Genomic DNA, 25,806 nt, shown 5'->3' on the forward strand with positions numbered 1-25,806 from the left:
CAATAATTGTGTGATTCTCTTTTGTAAATTCAAAAAATTAGTGCTAAAGTTCATCAATTAAGGCCTTTTATTTAAAAAATGTATAGAAAATATAGAATAATTTTGTTTGGTATACATAGGCCAAAACAGACCAGTTCATGATATCTGCAGTTTTATTTTAACTTTCACAAATACCTGGCAATTTATTCAGGCTTCCTACTGATTTAAACATTAAAATTACAGAATGTTGTTACTATATATATTTCTGAAGAAATATGTGTAGACCTACTCGTGTATGTCAATATTTGTGACCCAATATTATGTAGTTCATAATTAATTACAAGGATGCATTATATATCCTACCGATTTGTTCACTTGTAAGTTTTAGTATGACAAACAACCATTCATGTCTGTACATGTATTTGTTATCATATATTCATTTCTTACAGGTGTTTCCCCATACCACCTGTGATTTTACATGAATGTGTAGGCTTTTTTAAACTATAATGTACTGCAGCAGAAACTAAAACCAACCATACAAAAATAACTTTATACTTTCTATTATTATTATTACTTATCATAATTTTACTTATGTTTTCCATTTCATTTTAATAGGCGACAACCTGTGGGTGAAAATCAACTTTTATGTACAATTGCACCATATGTGATGCATTCCACTATCTGGTAAGTAAATATGCATGCATTATATACAAATACATTATGATATGTTGCAAGATGTATCCGGTTATCTTTTTATAACCCGACATTGATTAATTTTAAAAATTCAGGCTTTGAAACCCATCATAGTGGATAATAAATTGTCAAGTGTTATTTGCCTAGTTTGTACTTTGTATGTTTATCTGTACTTTGTACTACCTTTGTACTTGGGATTTTATTGGCTATGATTAGTCTGCTACCATGTCAACAATTACAACACATTGTTTCTTTGAAATCATTCGAGAGAAATTTGACTGCAGAATTTTAAGGATAGAACTATGCATTTAGAATCCAATGGAATATTAAACATAGATGTAAAACAGGTTGGTTCTTAACATTTCAATATGATTTAGTGTTCATGTATTGACTGACTAATCAAAAGATAAACTAGTTCGACATTTTGATTTTTGTCATTTCTGTTTAAACTATGTTTATATTTATGACTTTTCTCATCTTTGAAATAACAAGATATTATTATGTTATTTTTGCTTATTGTGTTATGAACCATAAGTTGTGTTTCAGGTGTTCTGTGTTATCATTTAATTTTGTTGGTTTGAATTTGATTTATAGAAATTTAAATCTAGTCTTTAAAAATCACCATAATTGATTCAATTACAGAATTCTCCCTCTATTTTTAGAACTCTATTGTTTACCATTTTTAAATTTTAACTTTTTCATTTTTATTTCACAAACACTTGTTGATTCTATAGAGTTTCTAATTAGTTATTTGCACATGTTTTATTATTTAGTGACCGCATTTCTTCTAACTATTATTCGTCTAAAGTTAGAATATTAGCATTGCTGTTGTAAATTGTTTCCATTGGTATAGAACATATCTTGTGGAATCTAGAGCCCACTAATGGCATCATATTATATATAAGAATACATTAAAATAAACATGGACATACATTCTGGATGGTACTGTAAGTGAAGATCTAAAAATGTTATGTCAATTTGTGTGTTATTTCACATTTCATTGGTTAATTGAATATTTATTTTTCGGTACTTGGGTGCAATAGGCTGTGTGTAAAGTTCAATAATGACATATCATTGCAATCAAAATTCAAATATTGTATTGTTATTTGTTGCGATTTATTTCCACTGTGATTTGGAGTGCTGATAATAAAGATGTACAACCCAATCACAAGAGGAAACAATTCTGATATCTATTAGTTATTGGTGAACTTTCACATACAATTTTACAATGCAAATGTATGTGATTATAAGTGTCACCATTGCTATAATTAGGATACTCATGTGAATAGGATATAAAACAGAGGCAGCTTTCAGTAGAGTTCTTAAATCCAGAACTATAGTTCAAGTACAATATGTTCTTTCCTAGACAACGTTTGTCTTTGGAACACACTACCCCAAGAGGTAAACTGATTAAAGAATTGTATATCTGATGTTAAATTTAATTCAAATTACATTTAACAAAAAGTTAAAAAAATGTTGAAAGCATACAAAAATAAAAAATATGGAACAAAAAATCTAAGAAATTCTAAAGCTAGCTGCATAAATGTAACCAAACCTATGTATGAATACTCTAATGAGGTTCTGTGCTTTGTGCTTCTTTTAATGAGAAATTGTATCATTTATTATGTGGTAGAAAATAAGTTCATGGACATCATTATTGGATTAACTGAGTGAGATGGGTTTCAGCAGTGCCACATATTTATCTCAACACCTATCAGCTGATCATCTTTAAACTCACAACCTAAACCTTGTGAATGGCTTTTATTATTGTATCAACAACTAAAGATATCAATGTGTTGGAGAATGTCATGGTTAGCGGACCAAATTGAAGACAAATGTAAATTAAGATATTTTAGAAGTTCATCATCGTTTTGAAAATCTAGCAATGATATGGGTCACTGTAGTAATAACTGGTAAAATCGAAGGAAATGAAGAAAAAGATTGTAGAGATGTATAGGAGTAAGATTAGAAGAAGGAATAAACAATGACGAATATAAGTAAAGAGATTTAGAAGAAGTTCATCATCATCCTCTTGAAAATGTCCTAATGATACAGGTTCACTGGAAAAACTAATAAGTAATATCTTGCCAAAGAGTAGGATTAAAAGAAGGAAGGAATTTTTTCATGGAAGAAACATGGCATCTGGGTTAGTATACAAATAATGAATAGAGTAGAACAATACTACAGGTGGATTTTTGAAAAGCAGGTCAGTCACAGCAGTCAGAGTTAGAAATTGTAACAAGTTTTACAAAAAGCTGAAATAGTGTTGTTCATCATCAATATTAGTGTATTAGATATCAATTTTCTGTTCAGTAACCAATACGGAACCATCAAATCCAATTTCAATGTGTGTTTATAAGTTTTGTCGGCTTATAGAGCACCTAATTTCAACAAATGTTTCTAAGCCCTTACATGCACAAAAAGGAACAAGCCCTAAAAGAAAATGACAAATTAAGATAACACATTTTTACCACTCTGCTCTCCAGAACTCACAGATGCTCAAGTGGAAAAGGCATCCTATCCTAATAGAATTTGTCACAATGATGTTGGAAGGAAATGTAGAGATCAAGAATCAGTTATAAGAGCAAAAAGGATGCACTAACTCCATAATTAAATCATGAATATTGATGCTAGCTTGTTACATGTCAAAACAGTGTGAAATTAATTGATTATAGCCGCCCACTATACGTCCTAATTTACTCCTAAACTTTTCACCTTGTAGTTATTTTTAAATTACGTTTATTAATTTTGTTATTAAGTGATAATAATATGCTTGTATAAATCTAGATTTGAATATGTAATTTACCCTTGAACTATTTACTTGAATAAATAATACAAATGCAAATTTTCCAAAAATAATAAACAACTCTACTTTCAGTAGGGTGGCTTATGGAAACAAAAACGTATACAACATTTACGAGAATATTAATCTTATTTAATGCATAGGCTTATACCAAGGATAGTATGAAAGGAGCGTTTGTTTAACTATGGAAAATGTTGTCTTCATGAATTATATATAGAAAGGAGAGTCCATGGTTACTCATAAGGAGAACATTGATAGATGTTTTTACTCTTCAGTCATCCACCAATTGAGGTTGAAACTAATGGCATTAAAATGGTGTCACAAAAAACACCCAAGACTTTCAAAATCAGATTATTAACAGATTTATGTACTAGGACAAAATCAGTGGTTTGTGACTGAAAGCGATGGTAACCCTGTTTTCACACAGTTTAGACATAAACGTATTGTTAACAGATTTATATGACCAAAATCACTGGTTTGTGACCATGTACTGTAAGTTTAACCCTGTATAATAATACTATATGTTGAACCATAGAAATCCAAAGTGTCTAATTCAGGTCAGTAGAATGTATATAATTTTGTAGTATTGTTCTTATTTCGAGATTGGTACAGTACTTAAATTTTATAAGTTTATAGGTTACATGTGGGAAGAACAGTTAAATTTAATAAGGCCTTTTTGATTCATAATTGTGGAGATGGTTAACTGCATGTCATAGATTGTTTAAGTGGGTGGGTCTATATTGCAGTGTACAACTATATTGGGATTCTGACTGCATAATCAAAATCTCTTATTTCATTAATTAATATATACTTATTTTTAATTGTATTTTCAAAGAAATAAAATGTTAATGTTAGTATATTTATATAGCGCAAACATCTCATCTCAATATATAGATGTTACACTTTACAACAACAAGGTTCTACGGGACTATTTCGTCTGTCTGTCTGTCCCCCTACTCTTCTCGAAATGTGTACAGTACTATGTTTATGATTTTGTATATGCTTATGAATGAAGGTAGTTTATTCACACCTGTCTTTAAAAAAAGTCACTCCGACATATCTGTGGTGATAGCCATCCTACTAAAAACACAGAAAAGCTTTTATTTTCAGAACAATATATTTAACAGAGTTAAGGCTTATGGAAAAATCATCACGTAAAAAAGTAAAAATAACTTCTTCATAACATGCTAACGATAGCAGATTGATGTTGTTGACCGTGGAAAGAGATAAGCCATTGGATGAAACATTGTTACTAACAATAGATGACATTATATTGATGATAGGCTGTATCAGGTCTTTGCTGGATCACATACTAACGATTACGTTGATGGATGTTATCTGCCATTTGCCCCTCTGAATGCTGATGATTGATCAGAGTTTGTGACAACAAATCAGACAGAGCAAACTTCCTGTGTCAAGGAGCAAGTGTTTGGAATAATTGCAATGGCAATGAGAATGGAGGAAATAGCTTACATTCGTTCATCTGATGAGCAAGTAAAAATGTCTCTTCTTCTAAATGTCAGGGGTTTCCTTTAAAAAAGGTCTTTTAAAAGTAGTAACTCTATTAAGTTGGTGAAAGTTTTACAAAGGAGGTACAGTTGGTCGTTCCAAAGAGAGGATGCAACACAAATGAAAAGGATCGCGTCCATGTAGTCGAGGAAACAGGGAGCAGATACCGGTAGAAATGATTTCGATTTGCGCAAATAAATAGTGGAAAACAGGCTTTACTGCGCAGTTGTGATCCACTGAGCCTACCCCTATCTATATAGTTGTCCAGTATCATGTTAGGTTTAGGGTTAGGTTTGGCTTATGGCCTATGATACGGTTGTCACTAATGTGACACTGTGAAATTGCCTCTGATATTGGACAAATAATAATTCCATATTATTGAGATCATAGAGTGATCCATTTACAATCTTTTGGAAAACTACAATACTGTACTAGCAAACTGTATCTTTCTTTTCAATATCCTTTTCGAAAAAAAAACCCATGGCAATTTCAGGAAGACTATTTCAAAAATAACGAGAAGAGAAGAAGAGGAACATAGGTGATTGGAAATATACAAAGTTCTCTGAAGAAATATTTATAGCTGATTCGTTTTCTGGGATAAGTTGAAATTACGTAATAATACTCAGAACAGCATTTACTGTACTGATAACTTCAACTGGTATCCAAGTTACTGTATTGCACATTCGATTGTTCGATTTACCCATTGTAATCTGTACAACAATACTATTGTACAGACAGTGACACCTGCATTTTGTATTCAAGTATTAATTACAGATGGTTAAAACTGTTAATATATGGGAAGTTGATATGTTTTTTTGTTGTTGCATTTAATAATATGTCATTGTACTCTTGGAATGACATATGACGTCACAGAGTAGGCCTATTTTATTATGTAGACCTAGTGTATTATTGCTGAATATTATATTAGTATATTTGAAATTTGATGACGTTATAGAATTGTTAATGTACCGTAGAGGGTTTTGGTGAAGCGGATTCTTCATGCCATAATTAGCAATTATTACAATCGTTAACTGCGTTGGTCATTTATACCATACTTTCACACTACATTTTTTTATTACAATAAATTGTACACATTAATAATAATGTATTTAATAATTTCTACTATCCACTTTAAATATGATTTCCTAGAAGAAAGATATATATTTTTTGTGGGTCATTTAGTCATAAAGTTATGGCTTGTTCTCCTGAACATTCTAATATAATGTGCAGTACATGGAACATATTTAAGAAAAGATACTGTAGGCTATATTAAAAATATTGTGGAACCGCGAATGGGATTAAAATCGTAAAATCGGCCAAAACGAAACACGAACTCGGAATCCTTCGGCTTCTATGCAAACCGTTAGACGGTATGGTATGTTTGAGTAGATCACAATTGCCATTATACCCCGAACACCGCACCCCCTAAGTGGAAACAAATAAAGAACTTTAGGGTGATTTTGATTTTACATTTTATAGACCCTTCACCTCGCACTTCAAATCCTGGACCCGGCTTAAGTGGTGCCATTATCTCTTCTACTTGCTTCTTAACATATTTGTCTGCCGTTGGTGTTAAGTGATCCCATTGTAATTATATTAGTGTGGTTTTTGTTACCAACAACATGATTTAATATCAATATTATATGAAAGTAAGCTTTGTATGCTGTCTCTTGAAGAGGCTTCACCTCCGACACTGCCCGGAGGTGATTGAAAATAATGTCCGGTCAATGACCGACCTATTGTTTAACTTTATGAATTGTGGCCTCTTTAATTATTATGAAATATTAATGTACACATTCGATCCATGGACGAAACGGCAGGATAATGTTTAATGATTTCCAAAATGCTTTTATCTATAGAGATAATAATTATACCTCTATGATTTATTTATTACGAATTGTCCTTTAAATTTGAATATTGATCATTAAAAATGATAAAGTATTCTCTGAAAATAATACGGAAGTTGAAAATGTACGACTTAAACGATTACAGCATATTATCTATTTCGTATCCTAGTTGACAAGGAATCGATTGTACTTACAGTTGAATTAAGATAATAGTCATAAATTGTTTCAATATTTAGATTTTTATTAGGAATTTATATTCATTTCAAGGAAATTAACTAAATATAAAATGTAACGCATCATTTATGTAAATCATCTGATAATGGTTAACAAATACACAGCTCTTTTTAGAGATTCCAACTTTGACATTGTCTGCGTAATTAAAGTAAATTTTAGAAACGCTTTTAATAGGCCATTCATTAACGTAGGTTTTACCATTTTAAGTGCTCATCTCACTAACCAAGGCCGACTGCATTCGAAAAAATAGAACAGTGGCAGTGCATTACCAGTATTAGTAATAATGGACTATAAAAAAGGTTAAATATGGGTTAACTAAGCCAATTTTTTAAACCAGTACTGAACAGAATTAGTAATATTATACTAGAAAAAAGGTTAAATATGGGTTAACCAAGCCAAGTTAATATGCAATATGGACTCCAACTTCCGATTATCCTTACGATGACATTGTAACCACTAATCCACACATCAGATGCAATACGGTACCATGTGTAGCTAATTTATGAAGAGCTATCTAATATGGACAGGTAAACAGCGAAATATGTCTTGAGTTGCTCGTGATCGGAGCGTGCGTGTGAACATTTGCACAACCTATCTGGTGCGATCAATATAATTGAGGATGAGTGTCTCAGGATGTAGAAAATTGTATTAGAAATGATGGAAATTGCTCGAAGAACAATTAAATAAAGCACACGTACGTAAGGTGAAAACACAAAAGAAATACTCCTGTCAAACTAACAATAGTAATGTACAGTACTACCATATTGATAGTACAGTACAATACAGTTCCTTGATATTGGTTCAAGTTCAAATCACGATACGCAAGACTGATAGTGATTTCAGTTCGTGTGAGGTCATGCGTGGATGGTATTCCAAAGACAAGATACAATACTTGTCCATTCACTCTTCAAACATCGGCCGATTATATTGTATTTATACCTGCTTGAAATACTTGAACCACGATACACACACGAGTCATAGCGTCAAAACTTCCGGTCATTATATTACACTTTACGTGTAACACACCAGATTGTCATATCACTAGCTTACTAGGACTGTGAAGTACTTGTGCCAACTTGACATGGTTTTTACCACGCGACCGTAATATTTTACAATTATCGAGAACGTGCCAACACGGTATGTATGTGTATATTTATGTATTTTCAAGCTAGATTTGGCGCCACATGTTTGTTCTATTGTAAAGTTGTCTTTCTCAGTAATTGGAAGGATACATTTCGAGTAACTTGATTGTTTTAAGCTAATTGTCTGTGTAATTAGAACTGTAAACTCTGTAATTTAAATTTGTTCGGATTTGGAGTTAGGTCACCGTCTGTAATTCATAGTTTACCCTTTTTTCATTGTTACAATGTTTTACGTGTCACGTTTTTCTACATTAGCGGTTGTAACACTGATCGTCGTTTCTCAGCAAATGTGTTTCACATGGTGTAGTAGTGCTGTGATTTTACGAATCATTTCTAAGTAATGTTAAGGCCATCGACAACTTTAACAAATAGATATACCATGGAAGAAACTAACCTCTCCACTGTGGATATAAATTACGTTGTTGTTGCTTTGTTTTGAACAGTTTACTGTTTATTGGTTACAAGTTTATTCTTCCTTGTATTGTAGGCCTATTTATAAATTGTTTGATACATTTTTGTGATCATTATTTTGAGTTGATCATCACTAATGATGTCAAAACACAGTCATTTTCTATAGCAACAGCACATCGGGATGGTACTGTTACACGAATGTTACATATCGGAAATCCGTTGGTATGTTAATTGTATTGGCATGGTATTAAATTCATGTGTCCAAATTCCCCCTAACACTTATCCACTCCTGAAACCGTCAAAAGTGTGATTCCCACTAGGGACGCAACGCAAGGACGTACGCGCAACGCAAACGAGTTGATCAATGGCAAGCAACTGATAATCCATTGCTTGTGATTGGTCAAATCAATTGCGTTGCGTTACGGCGTTGCGTTGCTAGTGGGAACCGAGCTTAACATTGACGGATTAACGGATTTGAAGTAGGGTGGATCATCAATGATTTTCGGAAAGTCAGCTTGTGTGGCTCGATTGTTAGACTTCAGGTTGTAGACTTGGCGCCCCTGAGTTCGAACCGAAAAATTAAATATTGAAAGATTATTTAGAGGGTTGTTTATATTATATTTAAGAAATAGGTTGGCTATCTTTAACATAGACTTTAGACAATAATGAATAGAATACCGTATTCATGATTTTTGGCCTCAGACGTCGAGTAATATACCGTACTCAATATCGCATTCAGATCGAGGAGTTTATACATTATCTATGCATTGTAAAGGTTTGTTTTGGTTAAATTTATTTTTAGTTTTATGTGTATTTTCCAATTTATTCCAAACAAATGGTCATATCAAAATCGCGCGTATTTACCTATTGATCATTGAACGTGACAAATGTCAAAATTCAAGATTGACCGTTCGTGGCTTTTTTATGACAGTTTGATTGTGGTTAAAACCCTTTTTAAAGAATAACTTAATACAGTAATAAAACTAAAACTCAAGAAGCAACACAATCGACAGAACTGCATATCCGGGGGGTAATCTTTTGTGAATTATGAATCTACAGAAAATCCCCCAAAAGAATGTTGGCGCTATTCATAAGAAGGATTAGGGTGTTATTATAAAATGAAACAGACAATGAGATGTACTTTTCAATTGCATCGCTTTCTATATAACTATTGTACTGTTCTTTAAATAAAAATTATTATTATGTATTGTTATAAACAATCACTGCTGTCACGCCGTGGTTTTTAATGTTGTTCATTCAAGGCACCATTTAGAATATTTTAGAATACAGTAGAACCCAGGCTTGGTAGAACCTCTCCTTGTTAGGGACACCCCTATTAAGGGGACACTTTCCCGTTAAATGAACGAGGAGAAATACACAGTATGCTTTAACACACGGTCAACCCTTTTTCGTGAAACGGAGGACACCTCTATTGAGGGGACACCTCTATTGAGGGGACACCTCTATTGAGGGGACACCTCTATTGAGGGGACACCTCTATTGAGGGGGCACTTTATCGTGAAATTAACAAAGAGACATGCGGTGTAATACTACGGCCAACCCCACTTCAAGAAACACCTACTATGAAGGGCAACTTTATGGTGAAATTAACGAAGGGAAGTGTACGGTGTAGGCCAAACCCCTGTTTATGGGTCACCCTATTAAGCACACTTGGTGTCTTAAAATACATGTTCTACTGCAATTAAAAGGCATGAAATTCAAAAATAGTGTATGTGTGTGAATTTGGTTATGTAGGCATATTGTTATTATGTTTAACTTTAAATATACAGTTTGGTGTTTTATTTTAAGATCATAAATAACCAACAGTAACACATGGCATTTTAGGAAGATGTCTTTGAAGACTAGAAACTAGTTTCTTTTATTAAACTGTTTACATACTTTAGAATAAATATCCGGTACTTATATAAAGAACAATATTGATTTAATTTGGATAATATTATTTTCATGAATTGGATACATTTTTAAAATATTTTCATTGAAAAATAGAAATTTAAGAGGGTTCAAGTTTGTTTTTTGGCATTGTCTAGTCATGGATGAGTTTTTTTTGTGGTGCAATAATGCACCCATGGATACCCCGAAAAACCAACGGCGTTTACGTTGGCGTTGTGTCAGTAAACATAATGAAATATTGTAAGCGTGTTCTCACAGCACTTAGCCAACTCGGAACAGACCACATCCGGTGTTCCATAAATTGTTTAAACTTATCTTTTGTGTAACTTGTATTCTTTACATAAAGCTTTATTTGATAACTCTCTTATCAAACACTGACGAGTATAGTATAGTCAGTTTACGTAGACTCGCTAAACGGCTTAATTGTGAAAGATCTGTATAGGTATATTACTCGTCGACACGATTTCTATCTGTAGGCCTAGGACGGAGATTTTGGCACACGACATTGTCTGGGGATTGTTGATATAAATAGACGTCCCACGGAGCGCGAGTTTCGGACGAGTTCACAATTTTACGGAGGTGTTTAGTTAGGAAGTTATGATTTTGACATCATTGTGTTTCTTGACAAAAGGCCAACACGAGATTTCAAAAACCATTTGTGTTTGGTATATACAGTATTTTGCTACTACTGGAAATTACGTTTTATCAACGAACAGTGAACAGAAGGTACGTACAGATACAGTGGTACTTTACCTTTTAAAACTTAACATTTACTTAACATTTTAAGTCTAAGAAACATGTCGTACATGACTCGAATCTATAATTTAAATAATTGATATAGTGTATACAAGTGAAACTAACTTATTTCTCCATGGTTTGACTGATTTTAGTAATACAAGTTTACTTGTTAATTTCATGTTGTATGCATATTGTAATACTTGTGTGTATGCCTACTGTAATACTTGTGTGTATGCCTACTGTAAGTTCATGTCATTCAAAAATTAAGTCAACTTGTGAAGTATTTCTGTTCAGAACACATCAAACCTTGTCGTTTTATGGCCCAAGGGATGTGGTTCTTTTAACGTGCTTTTAAGTGAAAAATAACGGGTTTTCTCAGAAGTAAAAACCATTGTATTTTATTGAAAAGATAATTAATTGGCTATAATTGTTGAATGAGGGCGGTCTAATCCTTTTAGACAGTTGTAAGTTGAACACAATACTTCATAGGAAATGCTGGGTGATACAAGATGTGTGCCTACATTTTACCGCTTGGTTCCCACTGGGACGCTACGCAAAAATGATGTAAGCGCACCCAAGTAATTTGACCAATCACGACGCGATGGATCATCCGAACAGTCACTTTCCTCCATGTGGGAACCAAGCTTTATTGGCACATCTGTGCAGATCAAGGTGTACTTAAGCTTTATTTACATATAGACCTATCGTTTTCTGTCAATTGTTTATAAAGTTAATAAACGCATGGTTAATTGAAATTTGAAATCTTGTCTGAACGTAAGGTTATCATTCAAGCATAAGAAGATGAACATATCAACAAGCGTTTTTACTCGGGCCTTGAGATAGTCCATGCTTGTTTGTACATGTTTAGAAGCTTTGTTGAATCGTTTATGACTATAAACACAACTGTTCCCATATTCGTATTTTTGTCAATAGCTTAGCGAGTTTTAATATTTGTTATTAAGTTATTTGTAATTAATGTATTCCAAACGTGTGTCGACTAAATTCAGTCGGAGTATTCAGCTTTGATTTAACCATTTAACTACAGTAGATTGAAATCCACTCCGAATCCGATAGTCTAATCGTACATTGTAAGAATATATTGGTATATTTTGATAATTATATTCTTAACTTAATACAGTGATTTGCTTTTGTGGTACTGTAGTTGTTCAACAAAGCGTGTGCTGGAATCCCAAAACTTTTGAGCGTGTATTTCAAAGCACTGGCCAAAATATGTTCATGGAGGTCCATGATCTAACCACAAAATATGAATAATATATTAGACCAAGAGAAATATTTGGAATTCGGACATGCGCAAACGTTAGCAGTCATCTCTATAGAATACTCGTGCGTGGTGTTATTAATTTGTACTGTAACATATTCATCTAATAAATATATTCTGTAATTGCCAAGAAAATTCATTCATACAATGAGAGTTTGGCGGATTTTGGTGTTTTGAATTATTACTGAATTTTATGAATGTTGCACTATAAGTTGCAGATGAATGTTCAAGGGTTTTCTAAGAAGTTCAAATTCCCTTATATTTCATAAACTTGACAATCTATGCCCCATTTTATCCAACCCTTTGCATCTCCTTCTCAATGACGACACTTAACCTTTTCTTGCCATGCATTTGTTATGTAAATTAACCTTAAATGCATTGCTCTAGACATTTATGGATAATATATATTGAGCGAAATCTAATTATCACCTGATGCTCACGTAAGATAGGGAGAACTCATCTTGTTGAGAGCTGAGAAAGAGAAACTCCAGTTTTTGGATTAAACACTATTACGTCATTTTGGTTTCGCCCATCGATATACTGCGCGCGCATTGCTGCTGCAGACGCAAATGGGTTGTCGAAAGATATTTATGCGAGATTATTAATTCTAATCTGCGGCTTTTTAAACTGACGGCGTATTGGTAAGATGAGCGAATGGAGTAGTTATCCCCCGTGGTGTTTGTATTGCCGTGTCATTGCATTGACATCCTATAATCCGTTGCATGACCTGTAATCATTGCGTTTTGTATTGACATTTTAGACTAGCATACCGTGTCTGGTCACTGCTCACTGTGCGATGCAGCAGCAACCAAAGGAGTGTCGTTTGGGATTTAAAAAAGCCCAGCAACACACGTTTCCGCCACACTTTGGATTAGGCTTTTTATATTGTTATACCAGCTAGCACCATTTTCTATGTGACTTGAACCACTGCGTCTAGACAGGATCGTTTGTTTTGGATATAACCCAAAGTTTCCGGTAAATATTGTGACGTAGGTGTAGGTTATTAATATTGATAGTCTTGGATCTAAATAAATAGTTGACATAGCTGAGTGTAGAATACTTTGTACTATATATAAGCAGTCATAAATAAGAGGAATAGATTTTGTAATAGGCCTAATTGTACACATCCTCTTTGCACCATTTTCGTACGTTTACCATACCAGTGTTACATAGTGTTAAATCAATGTGGTGTGGTATACACTCTAGAAATATTACTAAGCTGTCGAAACACATGTGCTTCATTGAATCATTCCATATGTCGTGGCGTGTTATGAATGATTAATATATAATACTAATATGTTCAAATATTTGTTTATTTGTCATAGTGATGAGCTGAACATTATTAGCCATTCGTTATTAGTCATAACACTTTTTGTAAATAGTTTGTAAAGGTATAATATAACTATTAATAGGAGATATATATATATATATATATATATATTATATTGCACTGATGAAGGGCTAGTGTTGCCCGAAAGCTCTGCTAACTTTTCTGGCTGTTTTACTTATCGTTTTGATTTAGCTTTTCGCTTTTTTTTTTGTATCTCCATTGAGATCCAGCCACTGATACCCACAGCATTGTCATTTTTCAGTAATTTGCCTTTGGATTTATATTATATACTACTATATAGAAGAATGACAAAAATACTTATATTGAACAAACAATATGTTTCTCTTTATGTATATAGAAAGTATAGTAGTATAGTAAGTAATAGAACTTCGTTGCTCTATATTATATAAGTTATAGACCTACATTATATAAGTTATAGACCTAACAGCAGATAACACTAGATGTGCTGTGATATTTACGAACAAATACCCCGGTGTCAGAACCGTCACGTAGATTGTACGGTACATTATATTATACACGGTCACTGTCTTATGTGACGAAAATTTGAGTAAAAAGACATTTGTCAGACTGTGTCGGTAACATTAAGTGCTCATTATAGTTATTGAACATTATGCACGGTTGCTAAATATATCATTGGTTCTGAATAAATTGCTCACCAATGAGACATTTAGTGTTGAGTAATGTCTGATGTCTAGGGTTAGCATTGTGAATATGATTTCCGACGGTCGTTTAGTACAGCAATATAAGTAGTTATGTTGTACGGTATAATGTGTGTATTCAATTTAAGTAAAAACATTCTGATGTGTACTTAACCTTGTGTTTTGGAAGAACTGAGTATTTGCAATTGAGTTAGCCCCAGGCTCGTAAGAGACGACGAATACACACCTTCGTTAATTGATACTCATTCATTATGTTCTATTCCTTGTTCAATAATTAATTGTTAGTTAAATCGTTTGCTTGTCGTAAATTCAATCGAATGTACATATACAACTTATAATAATTGATAGGCACACCGGATGTCAATAACCTTTATATTTATAAGTTTATTATGGCAGGAATAACGAATTATGCTCCAGACTGTCCCATTGTCGTACATTTTGATGAATGAGATATCGACTATTTTGTTAATGTTACTCAGAAGAGGAAAAAGAAACTCGCACAAAGCAGTAATTTACTCAGAATCGCGCACAAATTGTTAGTAATCCGACATTTCATATTTAACAACCGTGTTATTTTGAACAGAAAATACCATTTGTCTAATGTATATGTACTTTAGGACGTATTCGTTCAATAATAGCTGGTAATTCACTACTGCACTGCTAAACATGCCATTCATAAAATCTCTAAATCCATCCACGTTTTAAGATTAATATCTCATTACTCGTAGACATCATCTCGTGGATAAATACTACATAGCAAAGCCTTCCTTTGCATTTATCATCTAAGGATTTACAGCGATATTAAAAGTGGTATGGAACAAGGTTTGATCGTAGATAGATTAGATGTGGTCTTATCTGCTGCTACAAACTCAACAAGCACACTTCCGGACTCTTGATTTCTAAACACTAGTGTAAATAATAATGGGGGAACAGATGATAGGCGTATATACAGTAAATCTTATCGTTAAGATCGGATTGCGTCATAAATTGTAAAACGGTGTTTAGATTCTAAGTTTTGTTTAAAATTTAGGCCACAACCCGATGTCATACATTCATGGTCTAAGTACTTTACTCAATCATTACCTGCAGGTTCATTGATGCATCGATGTAATTGTCATCAGCAATCAAACCCATCATGCATTCCTTTCCACCTGATCATTTACCTTCCCTATGATATCGATATAATAACTCGAGTCTCACGTGGTACAGATCAAGAGATATATAGATCGTTATTGAAGTTGATGGCACGCTGGATAATTCTTGAACAATTCAATGAAGTTATTTCAATTAAATGGATTTTCTGAAGCTTGATTCCGACTTGGACGCAACGCAATGATGTAAGTGCACCGCAAGTAGTAGTAGTAATTTGACCAATCACGACGAAGGATAATCAGAACTGTCAGTTTTGATTGGTCAACTCACTTGCGTTGTGCCTACTTCGTTGCGTCCAAGTGGGAAACAAGCTTAAAGAGCGAGAAAGAGACTAAAGTCCATATAAAAATTGATAACGTAACGATATCATTTTCAAAGTGATCGCACTTTGTTTATTATTGCACTTTGCACGTTCTTTATTAGTGTTGGTATTTTGTAACATTTCTGCATCCATGTCTGTAGGCCTTTTATTGATAAGAAGTAATTTGGTAAAGACGACTACATTCCCGTTGGGTTCAATAAACAAAATAAGCTATACAGCAGAGTGGTCATCGATTCGAAGACATTATTCGCTCGTTTTTGGCTTGAGCCTTAAATCGATAATTTGAATGAAAATTAACGCGAACATCTTTTCAATTAGTGAGAAGGGTTGGGGTTTAAGTAGTCTTAAACTGTCAAGCGTTTCCTGTCATGTCCGTTATGTATATACCCTGTTACTTGTGCTCCGAATCCGTTTAATTATACATCACTGTGGGAAATACGCATTGACACTACAATAATAGCAACGGCTTTGACACAATTTGTATTATCCTTCGCATCTGAGGTGTTACGGCTTTCACTTATTCGACACAGTGTGGTAAATCCTAGCCGTCTCCTAACTGAATGGGTCAGCAACCGTGCCTCGGTTACCGATTCACACTACAATGCGTCTATTGTGTTGTCACCGTGAATGCTCGTTGCACTATTGCAATTTGCATCTGAAAATAGCGAGTTTGCTCAATAAAACGAGCTGAATAATAACACGTTTTTATTTTTGTCTCTGCAGGTATTGACCGGCTGCCGTTGAACGTGAGAACGCACATTTCTATTTGCCGATAAACACCACTCGTCTACAACCTGTCCGTATGTTACCCATACCAATATGACTCACTGTATGCTTCAAGGAAAACGCTTCTACTGTCGGGAATGGGCATTTCAGAAATTATTACACAGTTTGGAGAATCGACAGAACGCTAAAACATGTGGAACGTTGATTGTTGGTGGACCTGGCAGTGGGAAGACGGCATTTTGTGCCGAAATGGTCTGGCCAACTGCTAGTCATGGAAAGCAAAGAAACCTAAGCCGGAGAGTTGTAGCTTACCATTTTTGCCAATCACATGACGTGGAAACTATATCTGTTGGAAAATTTATTCGAGGACTAGTAAACCAAATATCAAGGTGTACAGCAATTCATGGATTTGATGAAAAAATACGAGACCCGAGTATACAGGCATTGCTTGAACCTTCTGCTTGCGAACACAACCCGGATGACGCCTTTAAACATGGGATTTTACTACCGTTACGATCGCTCAATCCACCTCAAAGAAGTTGTTTTATACTTGTTGATTCTGTGGATGAGGGGTTTACAAGAAACGAAGAAGAAAAATCTGGCAGTCGAAACATTGCCGAGCTTCTATCGAATCATCACGAGTTCTTTCCACCTTGGTTGAACCTTATTTGTAGTGCGCGTAGACAGAGTAAGTCTGTAACAAGACTTTTCACAGGCTTTAGAAAACTAAGCCTGGATGACTTACGAAAGTCTCATGTTGTTCGAGACGTTCAACAATATATTCTCTGTCGACTAGATCGTGAGGAATCATTACGTAACCATTTGAGTAGAGAGACGGCAGAGATGTTGAATCAACTGCATATCAAGAGCAATGGTTGTATAATGTATTTAGAGAAAGTATTGGACGGTGTCGGCGAGGATTTTATACCGTTGGAAGATATATCCCAAATCCCTGGAACTTTAAATGGTCTGTACCTTTGGCTATGTCAGAGATTATTCGTTAGGAAGCAATTCGCAAAAATACAACCAATATTGAACATTCTACTTGTTGCCAAACGCCCAATGAGTGAGGCCGAATTATTCTTGTGTGTCCGGACGCGAAACATGGCTATGACGTTTCCAGATTTTAAACAACGGATACATATCATGTCTAGGATTTTAATACGAACTCGTGGTGAACATGTACTGTTGTTTCACCATAGTTTCACGGAATGGTTGGTTGACGTTAAACATTGTACACAGAAATATTTATGTAGTTGTGCAGACGGAAATGCCATGTTAGCTTTAAGATATAGTGGAATTGCCAAAGAACTGAACCCATCACAAGTTTATGAATTTGCAGAACATATGGTTAAAGCGAATTTTGCTCCCCAAATGAATGAATCTCAACTTGCCCTTTGGTTGTTACAGACTGGTGCTCCAGTAGAAGATTGCATGGTAACTTCATCTAAAATTATTGATCCAGTCAGTGAACTTTTAATAAAAGCTGGTGCTAAAGTAGTCGGTAAAGAGATTGACCCAGTGACATTCAGAAACGCTCTACAGCGTACAGAATCAGTGAATGATCTATTGGATGGTGGTGCGTCTGTTAACCAAGTCGACGACAATGGTCGCTCTTTACTTTCCAACGCGGCGTTCCTAGGCAATATGGATGTTGTCAAAGTGCTTATGAATCGCGGTGCAGATGTTGACGTAGCTGATAAAACTGGGCAAACTGCAATTAGCCTGGCATCGCGACAAGGCCATTCAAATATTGTAAATTTGCTTATAAAACATAAAGGAAATCTTGATCATACAGACCACGAAGGATGGACTCCTTTACGATCAGCAGCATGGGCTGGCCATACGGATGTAGTTACGGCGTTACTTGATGCTGGTGCAAATGTAGATAGTTGTGATGCCGATAAGCGCACGGCATTACGAGCGGCAGCATGGGGAGGACATGAAGACATTGTTTTAAACCTATTGGAACATAACGCCAACGTTAATCAAGTAGATAACGAAGGGCGAACCGCCCTTATCGCTGCTGCATATATGGGCCATAGTAAAATTGTCCAGCATTTGTTAGATCATGGAGCAGAGATAAATCACCAAGATCGAGATGGTCGCACTGCATTAACCGTTGCAGCCTTATGTGTACCATCTAGCCAAGGACATGCGGACGTTGTAAAGTTATTAATAAAATGTGAAGCTGAAGTTGATCATTGTGATCATGATGGACTGACACCTTTACTGGTTTCGGCATACGAAGGTTATCACGATGTTGTTGAAATGTTACTGGATGGAGGTGCTGATATTGATCATTGTGATACAAATAACAGAACGCCATTGATTGCCGCAGCATCAATGGGGCATGTGGAAATTGTAAGAACGCTATTGAAATTTGGAACCGCGGTTGATACTATGGACAATGACGGAAGAACAGTTCTTTCGATTTCAGCTGCTCAAGGCAGTAGCGACATCGTCAAATTGCTTTTAGAAAGAGGCCTTGATGAAATGCACCGGGACCATTCTGGTTGGACTCCTCTACATATGGCTGCATTCGAAGGAAACAAGGAGGTTATTGAGATCTTTCTTCAGGAAGGTGCCCAGCTTCACATTGACACAACTGATCGGGATGGTCGAACTCCGCTTATTCTTGCAGCTGAACAAGGTCACTTACCTGTCGTCGTTAGTCTTATACAAAGTGGCGCTGATCCCGATTTAAACGGTCATGACGGGCGTAGTGCCCTTCGTTCTGCTGCAATGGAAGGGCATAAAGAAGTCGTGGAGTTCCTCATTCATGAATGTTCGAACATCAATTACAAGGATGGGGAAGGTCGAACTACTGTCTATGTGCTTGCTTTGGATAATAAAGTAACAATGACAGAGGTTTTGCTTAAAAATGGAGCGGATGTAGACCATGCTGATATGGAAGGACGCAGTCCTTTACACGTTGCAGCATGGCAGGGACACAGTGAAATGGTAGAGTTATTGCTCATGAACAAATCAAACCCTGACTCTATGGACAATGAAAAGCGTACACCTCTTCAATCAGCTGCTTGGCAGGGAAATGTTGAGGTTGTAAAATTGCTATTAAAATATGATGCTACTATTAATCAAACGTGCAATCAAGGAGCTACTGCTCTGTGTATCAGTGCTCAAGAAGGACATATGGAAGTTGTGGATGCCCTCTTGCAACATGGGGCTGATCCCAACCATGCCGATGAACACGGGCGAACTGCAATGCGTGTTGCCGTCAAAGGTTGCCATCAAAATGTTATCAAACTTTTAGAAGATTATGGTGTACCAATTATCGATAGTCCCCGTGGCAGCAATTCCAGTAGAAGTGGTGGTTCAGTTTCATCGAGTGACCAACGGCACTCTACAGGGCATTTGTCAAATGGATTACAAGACGGAAGTACTCCATCAGATTCGCCCGACTCAACGTTTGACAAAAAGCAATCGTTAACAAATTCATCAAAAACAAAGTCATCCTCAAATTTGACATCCACATCTTCTACAAATCGATCGTCTGGTAGGCATGGAGATTTTATGGAACAACAGTTATCACCCGAACACGGTGATATACATGATGTGAATAACCGATGCAAATCACCTAATTCGTCCGGTAAGGTATCGTCTGCAGCTTCTTTCCAAACCATCCCAGAAAATATTTCTTCAGTTGGCTCGCAAAACTACGGCAGCATGCCACATAAAGCAGGAAAGAAGTCTCAACAAAGCTCATCAAAAAGCCGCAGACGTTCACCTTCTCCAAATCAACCAACTCTTCAAGCTTCCGTGCCTGTTCAGTCACTTCAGTCCCTAAATTCTATTCCGTATCAGAACGAATCGTTAAGGAGAGAACCATCACAAAGTTTTGGCTCCAAACGTCAGTTTCATCAGCAGCACCAGCAACACCAGCAAAAAGTACAACAGCATCAGCAAAAACAACAAAAGCAACATCAGCAAAAAATTAACAAAAAACAAAATCATCAAACAATGGAGCCATCACCTAAATCTCATAGAAGACATCTACCGCGACAACTGTCGGCACCGTCTTTGCGAGACAGTGGTCACTCTCGCCAAAACAATAACTCTAACTCCGATAAACAAGCGCCTTGTGTTACTCATCAACCTCAGCTCCAACCACTTGAAGGCATCAGGTGTTTACCGCAGCAGGTTACTTCAACATCATCTTTAAGAAGAAACAGTGCGCCACAGAAACCTGTTATACGTGAAGGATCTGCAATGGCACAAGCTCTAATGATAGCCGAAGGTTTTCCTCTTCACGCTGAGCTTGCTGCTGCTGAGCAGGCAATGAAGCCTAGTGGAATATCGCAACAATATGGTTATCAGCACCAGCGTTCCTACCCACATCAACAGCACATGGCCGACAGGCTACATGCCCGTAGCAGGTCTTCGCCTGTGGCTTCTAATAACTACGAAAAGATAAATCCACAAAGATCTTCGTCAACAATACGGCAGTGTGCTGAAGAGGACTTACCAGATCAAATGAGCAAGCAACATATTCGACATCACCAGAACCACCACCAAATGCAACATTCGCTCATCCAGCATCAGCCACATTGCCACCAGAGGCAGCAGTCACCAAGTCCTCAGCACAATGTACATCCTCAATCTAGGATCTATCATGAATTAGATCCTTTGGATTATCAAGATCTTCCACCAATGCAACGTAAAGCTTCACTACCAGCCTCGTTTAACCAAGTCAATGGGTCAAGAGTATTAAATGGTTCGCCCAGCTCTCCAGACTCCAGTATACGCGGACGTCGGTGCAGAATAAGAACCAATCCGAATTACTCGGTCAAAAACACTTCTCAAAACAAATTAAATCTACAATCGACCCCGCCTTTACAAAAACCAAAGAGTATATACGGTAATGGGATAGCGACGTCAAATGGATTTGATTCGAACCATTCTTCACCAACTCATGGAGCCTCTTTAACAGGATCATCCGACGGGTCAACTAGTCTTTCTCCGATCGAGATCAAGCACGCCATAAGAATGAGTTTTGAGGGCCCTTGCACAGTAAATGGATTTAAAAAGGAAACTCCACTATGATCCATTTGAAGGTATATATTTATCTTTCTTAATTCAATCTTCAATATTTACTAATTGTATAATGATTGTTGTAGGCCTAAACATTTCAGCTTCGTTATTTACGTTTAAATACGTTTTGGTTTTACTTGATCGCACCTCATTTTTAGTGCCATCCAGTCAAATAGATAATATTTAAAGGGTGTTAAAGTAAGTTCATTCTAGGAAACTGTTTCAGTTTAAAACAAAACAACAAAATCGGTTTACGTGATACAATACAATACCTTTAAACTATTTACGCGATTACATAATTATCTTTAGAAAAAAACAAAGGCACTTTCTTAGAAAGTATCACAATGGTTGATAAGAGGATTAACCTCGATAGGAGGATATCCGAAATAACTTTCCATGATATGGAATATATGGTTAAAACTAAGCCTACACATTTTCGATACAAAATATGATAATGCATTGCATTTTACCATACATATATAATTATTTCGGTTATAAACATTTCATCGTTTCATAATTTTCCACAATGCTCAATCTCAAATGTCGATGCAATGTCCCTTGGCAACTTGTGGATCGTATTGGAAAGAAATTGGAACTGACAACTTTTAGCCACTCGCAAAAGTATTGTTTTTCATACAACAACAATCAAGAGTGTATATTTCGTTCAAAAAAGCAAATATAAAAAAATGCATAAAAATATTAAATACTCGGTGATAATGTACAGAAATATAAAACAAAAAATAGAATTTAACCATATAGCCGTTGAGGCCTATATTTTTTCCCGTGAAATTCCAATTAAGGCCTATCACGTTTAAGCCTATATGTTTTTCGCAATTGATTGGAAAACAACTCTAGTCAAATATTTGTCTAAATATTGTAATGTAGACAACATGTTTACGGTTTGTGAGCATTTATTTAAAAAAATGATGACTGGTTAGATGACTCACGTTGTAGATACAATTTAAACTCGAATATAGTTGTTAGTCATAAAATAAATGGTTCTGACATCCACCTGTAGGACGGTAATGTAGCCATCTTAACATTCTTTAAACGATTATGATAAAGACATCGTGTTGTTAATCCACAATGAAAGAAATTTAAGTGGTTTACCCTTGAGTATTGATAATAAGTAAAGTAAAAGAACAATGATATTAGCTAAGTTAATCGTTTTGTTTAACTATGTTTTGACGTCATTTTGGTGGTGTTTCACGTCCTTCACACTCTCTTGTCAATGAGAGTCCTTGTTCAAGTCTATCGCATTGCTTTATAATTGCCAATTAAACATGTTCGTGTTAATCGGCTATGCATCGGCACATATCGAAAGTGTAGTTAAGTCGATCCCATATCAGCGTCCTGTTAACTATTTTTAATAACTGATCAGAATATTATGTAGATACAAATAAGAATAACATAACGGTTCAGAAAATGTATTTCATCAACAACAGTTAAATCTTGACCTCGCTGCATAATTTAGAGAAAAAAGGGAACTTTGGTCCTATATATTAACACAAACTTACAAACAGAGGTTTTGTGCTCGTTTAAAGGGGCATTCCACAGTATTTTTTTGTTACGGACGGGACATTTTTGAGAATATAACTAGACATATCTTAGAAATAAAAAAGAATACAAGATTCAAAGTAGAATAAATGTATACATATATGGCCAATGTTTATTATGAAAGTCAAAAAAAGAAAAAAGACTGTACAAAAAAAATTTTATTATGAAAATTGTGTGCGTCGCGGACAGGACGGCAAATGGACATGACTTTTGAGAAGGTTTACGCATTGTAATATTTCTCCTCATTTAAAAGAGATTTTAAAATTTGTTTTGTATTATTATGTTGCCAGATAGTTGTTTTAGATAACTGAATGTTAATTATAAAAATTGAACTGCAAATTTATTAATAAATATGATTTATATGTCGTTACGGACGGGACATTTCTAACGTCGCGGACAGGACAACTTTGTCCACGTTAAAAAATTGTATAATTTTGCTATTAAAAAAATTTAAAAATAAGTTTTTTACATCAATGTAATCTTTTATTTACAAATCAAAATATAATTCAACCTTTGAAACACTGTTTAAAAGTTTATGTCAAGTGAAAATATTAAAATTCATAAATATGAAATATTATTTATAAAATTAATTATTCAAAGAGTTATAACGAGAAGCAATATTGTAAAATGTTATCAAAATATTTATTTACACTAATATAAAAGTTATGCTTGCCATATTAAACAAGACTTCAAGATATTAACATATTTAAGGCGAATCTTTAAAAATTGGCGTTGGCGTTTGACGTCTGAATTTGTTAGTGGATCCAAGTTGCATCTGAAATTTTCTTCTGTCCTTGCTTGGATTTAATAACTGTAGGCCTACTTCTATTAAAATTCAATCTTAATTATTTAGTATCTGATTTATAAAAGGTTCTTGGTTGCAAATTCACCAAAGAATTAAATCTACAAAGCGATGACCGCACCCAATACTCCCATTCATACTGGTCATGTTGTTTTGGATTTAGGTATTGTTCTTTTGTGGATTGTTATTTTAAATACAGACCACAATGTTTTGTGATTAATAAACAAAAGTTAACACTTTTGTACAGTACTTCTCAGCCTACAGTACAAAAACACTTTTTCATTCTTACAATACTGTCATCACATTCATAAAAAAAATGTCCCATCCGTAACATTCAATAAATTTTGATAGTAATGTTTTTTTAATAAAAAAAATACAAGTTTAAAAAAACTTGTTTAAATCTATTGCAATTTAATATCCTTAGGAGTTGAAAATTAAGATTTAAAATTAGGAATTAAATAACAATTTTAAAGCCATTACTTCAATAAACACAAGTGAGGAAAAAACCCCAATCGAAATGTCTCAGAAGTAACAATTATGCATTTTGAAATGCAAGTATGAAAATAATAAACAATTTTAATAAAATAATTTATTATGAATAATTGCAGCTTACTTTGAAAAAAAAGTAACTGTAGTATATTTATGGGCAAAAATATTAACAAGATGCATGGTTTTATTATGAAATAAAAAGGATTTAAATTATATGTCCCGTCCTTAACAAAAATGTCTGTCCCGTGCCTACGAAAAATGTCATCAATATATTTTTGAATATGATATTTTCACCAAAAGTTTCAAAATATTGGTTTATAATGTATTGCATATAGTTTTAAAAGGAGAAAACAAAATATTAAATTGTGGTATCAATACTTTTAACTGAAATGTAAAAAACACCATAAAACTACTATTAAAATGTCGCGGATGGGACAATTATGAATTTTGAAATGTATATATGAAATTTAATAAACAAAATATGTGTTATAAAATGCTTGAATATGTACAATAGGGACATAGAGTAACTATATCTGGCAAAAAAATGTTCAAAAGATGCATGGTTTGTGAAATAATTAGGATTTAAATGATACGTCCCGTCCGTAACAAAAATGTCCCGTCCGTAACAGTATATTTTTGAAATATGATATTTTCATCAAAATCTAAAATTTTCCAAAAATTTGTTTATAATATAATGAGATATAGTCCTCAGGAGGAGAAAATGAAATATCAAGATTTTGGCATCATTACTTTTAAAATAAATGTAAAAAAACCGCCTAAAACGTCGCGGACGGGACATTTATGAATTTGAAATGGATGTATGAAATTAATAAACAACAAAATTTTAATTAAATACTTGATTATGTATTATTGAGACATAAAGTAACTATATCTGTTGAAAAAACAGTAATAAGATGCATAGTTTATGAAATAAATAGGATTAAAAATGTCCCGTCCGTAACGCCAAATATGACTTTTTCATATTTAATATTCAATAACTTAAAAAATCAATATCAAAAAAATAAAAAAAATGTTATTTAATAAACTTCAACATGTCTACTTTGAGAAATGGCCAAGAGTTACATCAAAATCAGTAAATGAAATTTTTAAACCCACGGACCAAATACTGTGGAATGCCCCTAAAGCTAAT

General features: G+C 34.5%; 1 protein-coding gene across 4 annotated transcripts in view; it reads left to right on the top strand.

Moving 5' to 3' along the window:
• Positions 1 to 593: 593 nt before the first annotated feature.
• Positions 594 to 25,806, top strand: part of LOC144843204 (uncharacterized) — a 29,965-nt gene continuing 4,752 nt past the window's right edge. The window contains exons 1-2 of one of the 4 annotated variants that reach the window (XM_078699983.1): positions 594 to 663; positions 16,754 to 21,831. In XM_078699983.1, the coding sequence (XP_078556109.1) occupies positions 16,850 to 21,820 (4,971 nt within the window). In that variant the 5' untranslated portion in view covers positions 594 to 663; positions 16,754 to 16,849 and the 3' untranslated portion in view covers positions 21,821 to 21,831. Of the gene's footprint in view, positions 664 to 7,732; positions 8,203 to 13,444; positions 13,522 to 16,060; positions 21,832 to 25,806 lie in introns of those variants that run through there. The other 3 variants (XM_078699982.1, XM_078699981.1, XM_078699980.1) reach the window with 3 other exon arrangements.

This window comes from Antedon bifida, chromosome 5, assembly GCF_963402885.1.
Source record: "Antedon bifida chromosome 5, ecAntBifi1.1, whole genome shotgun sequence".
NCBI lineage: Eukaryota > Metazoa > Echinodermata > Crinoidea > Comatulida > Antedonidae > Antedon > Antedon bifida.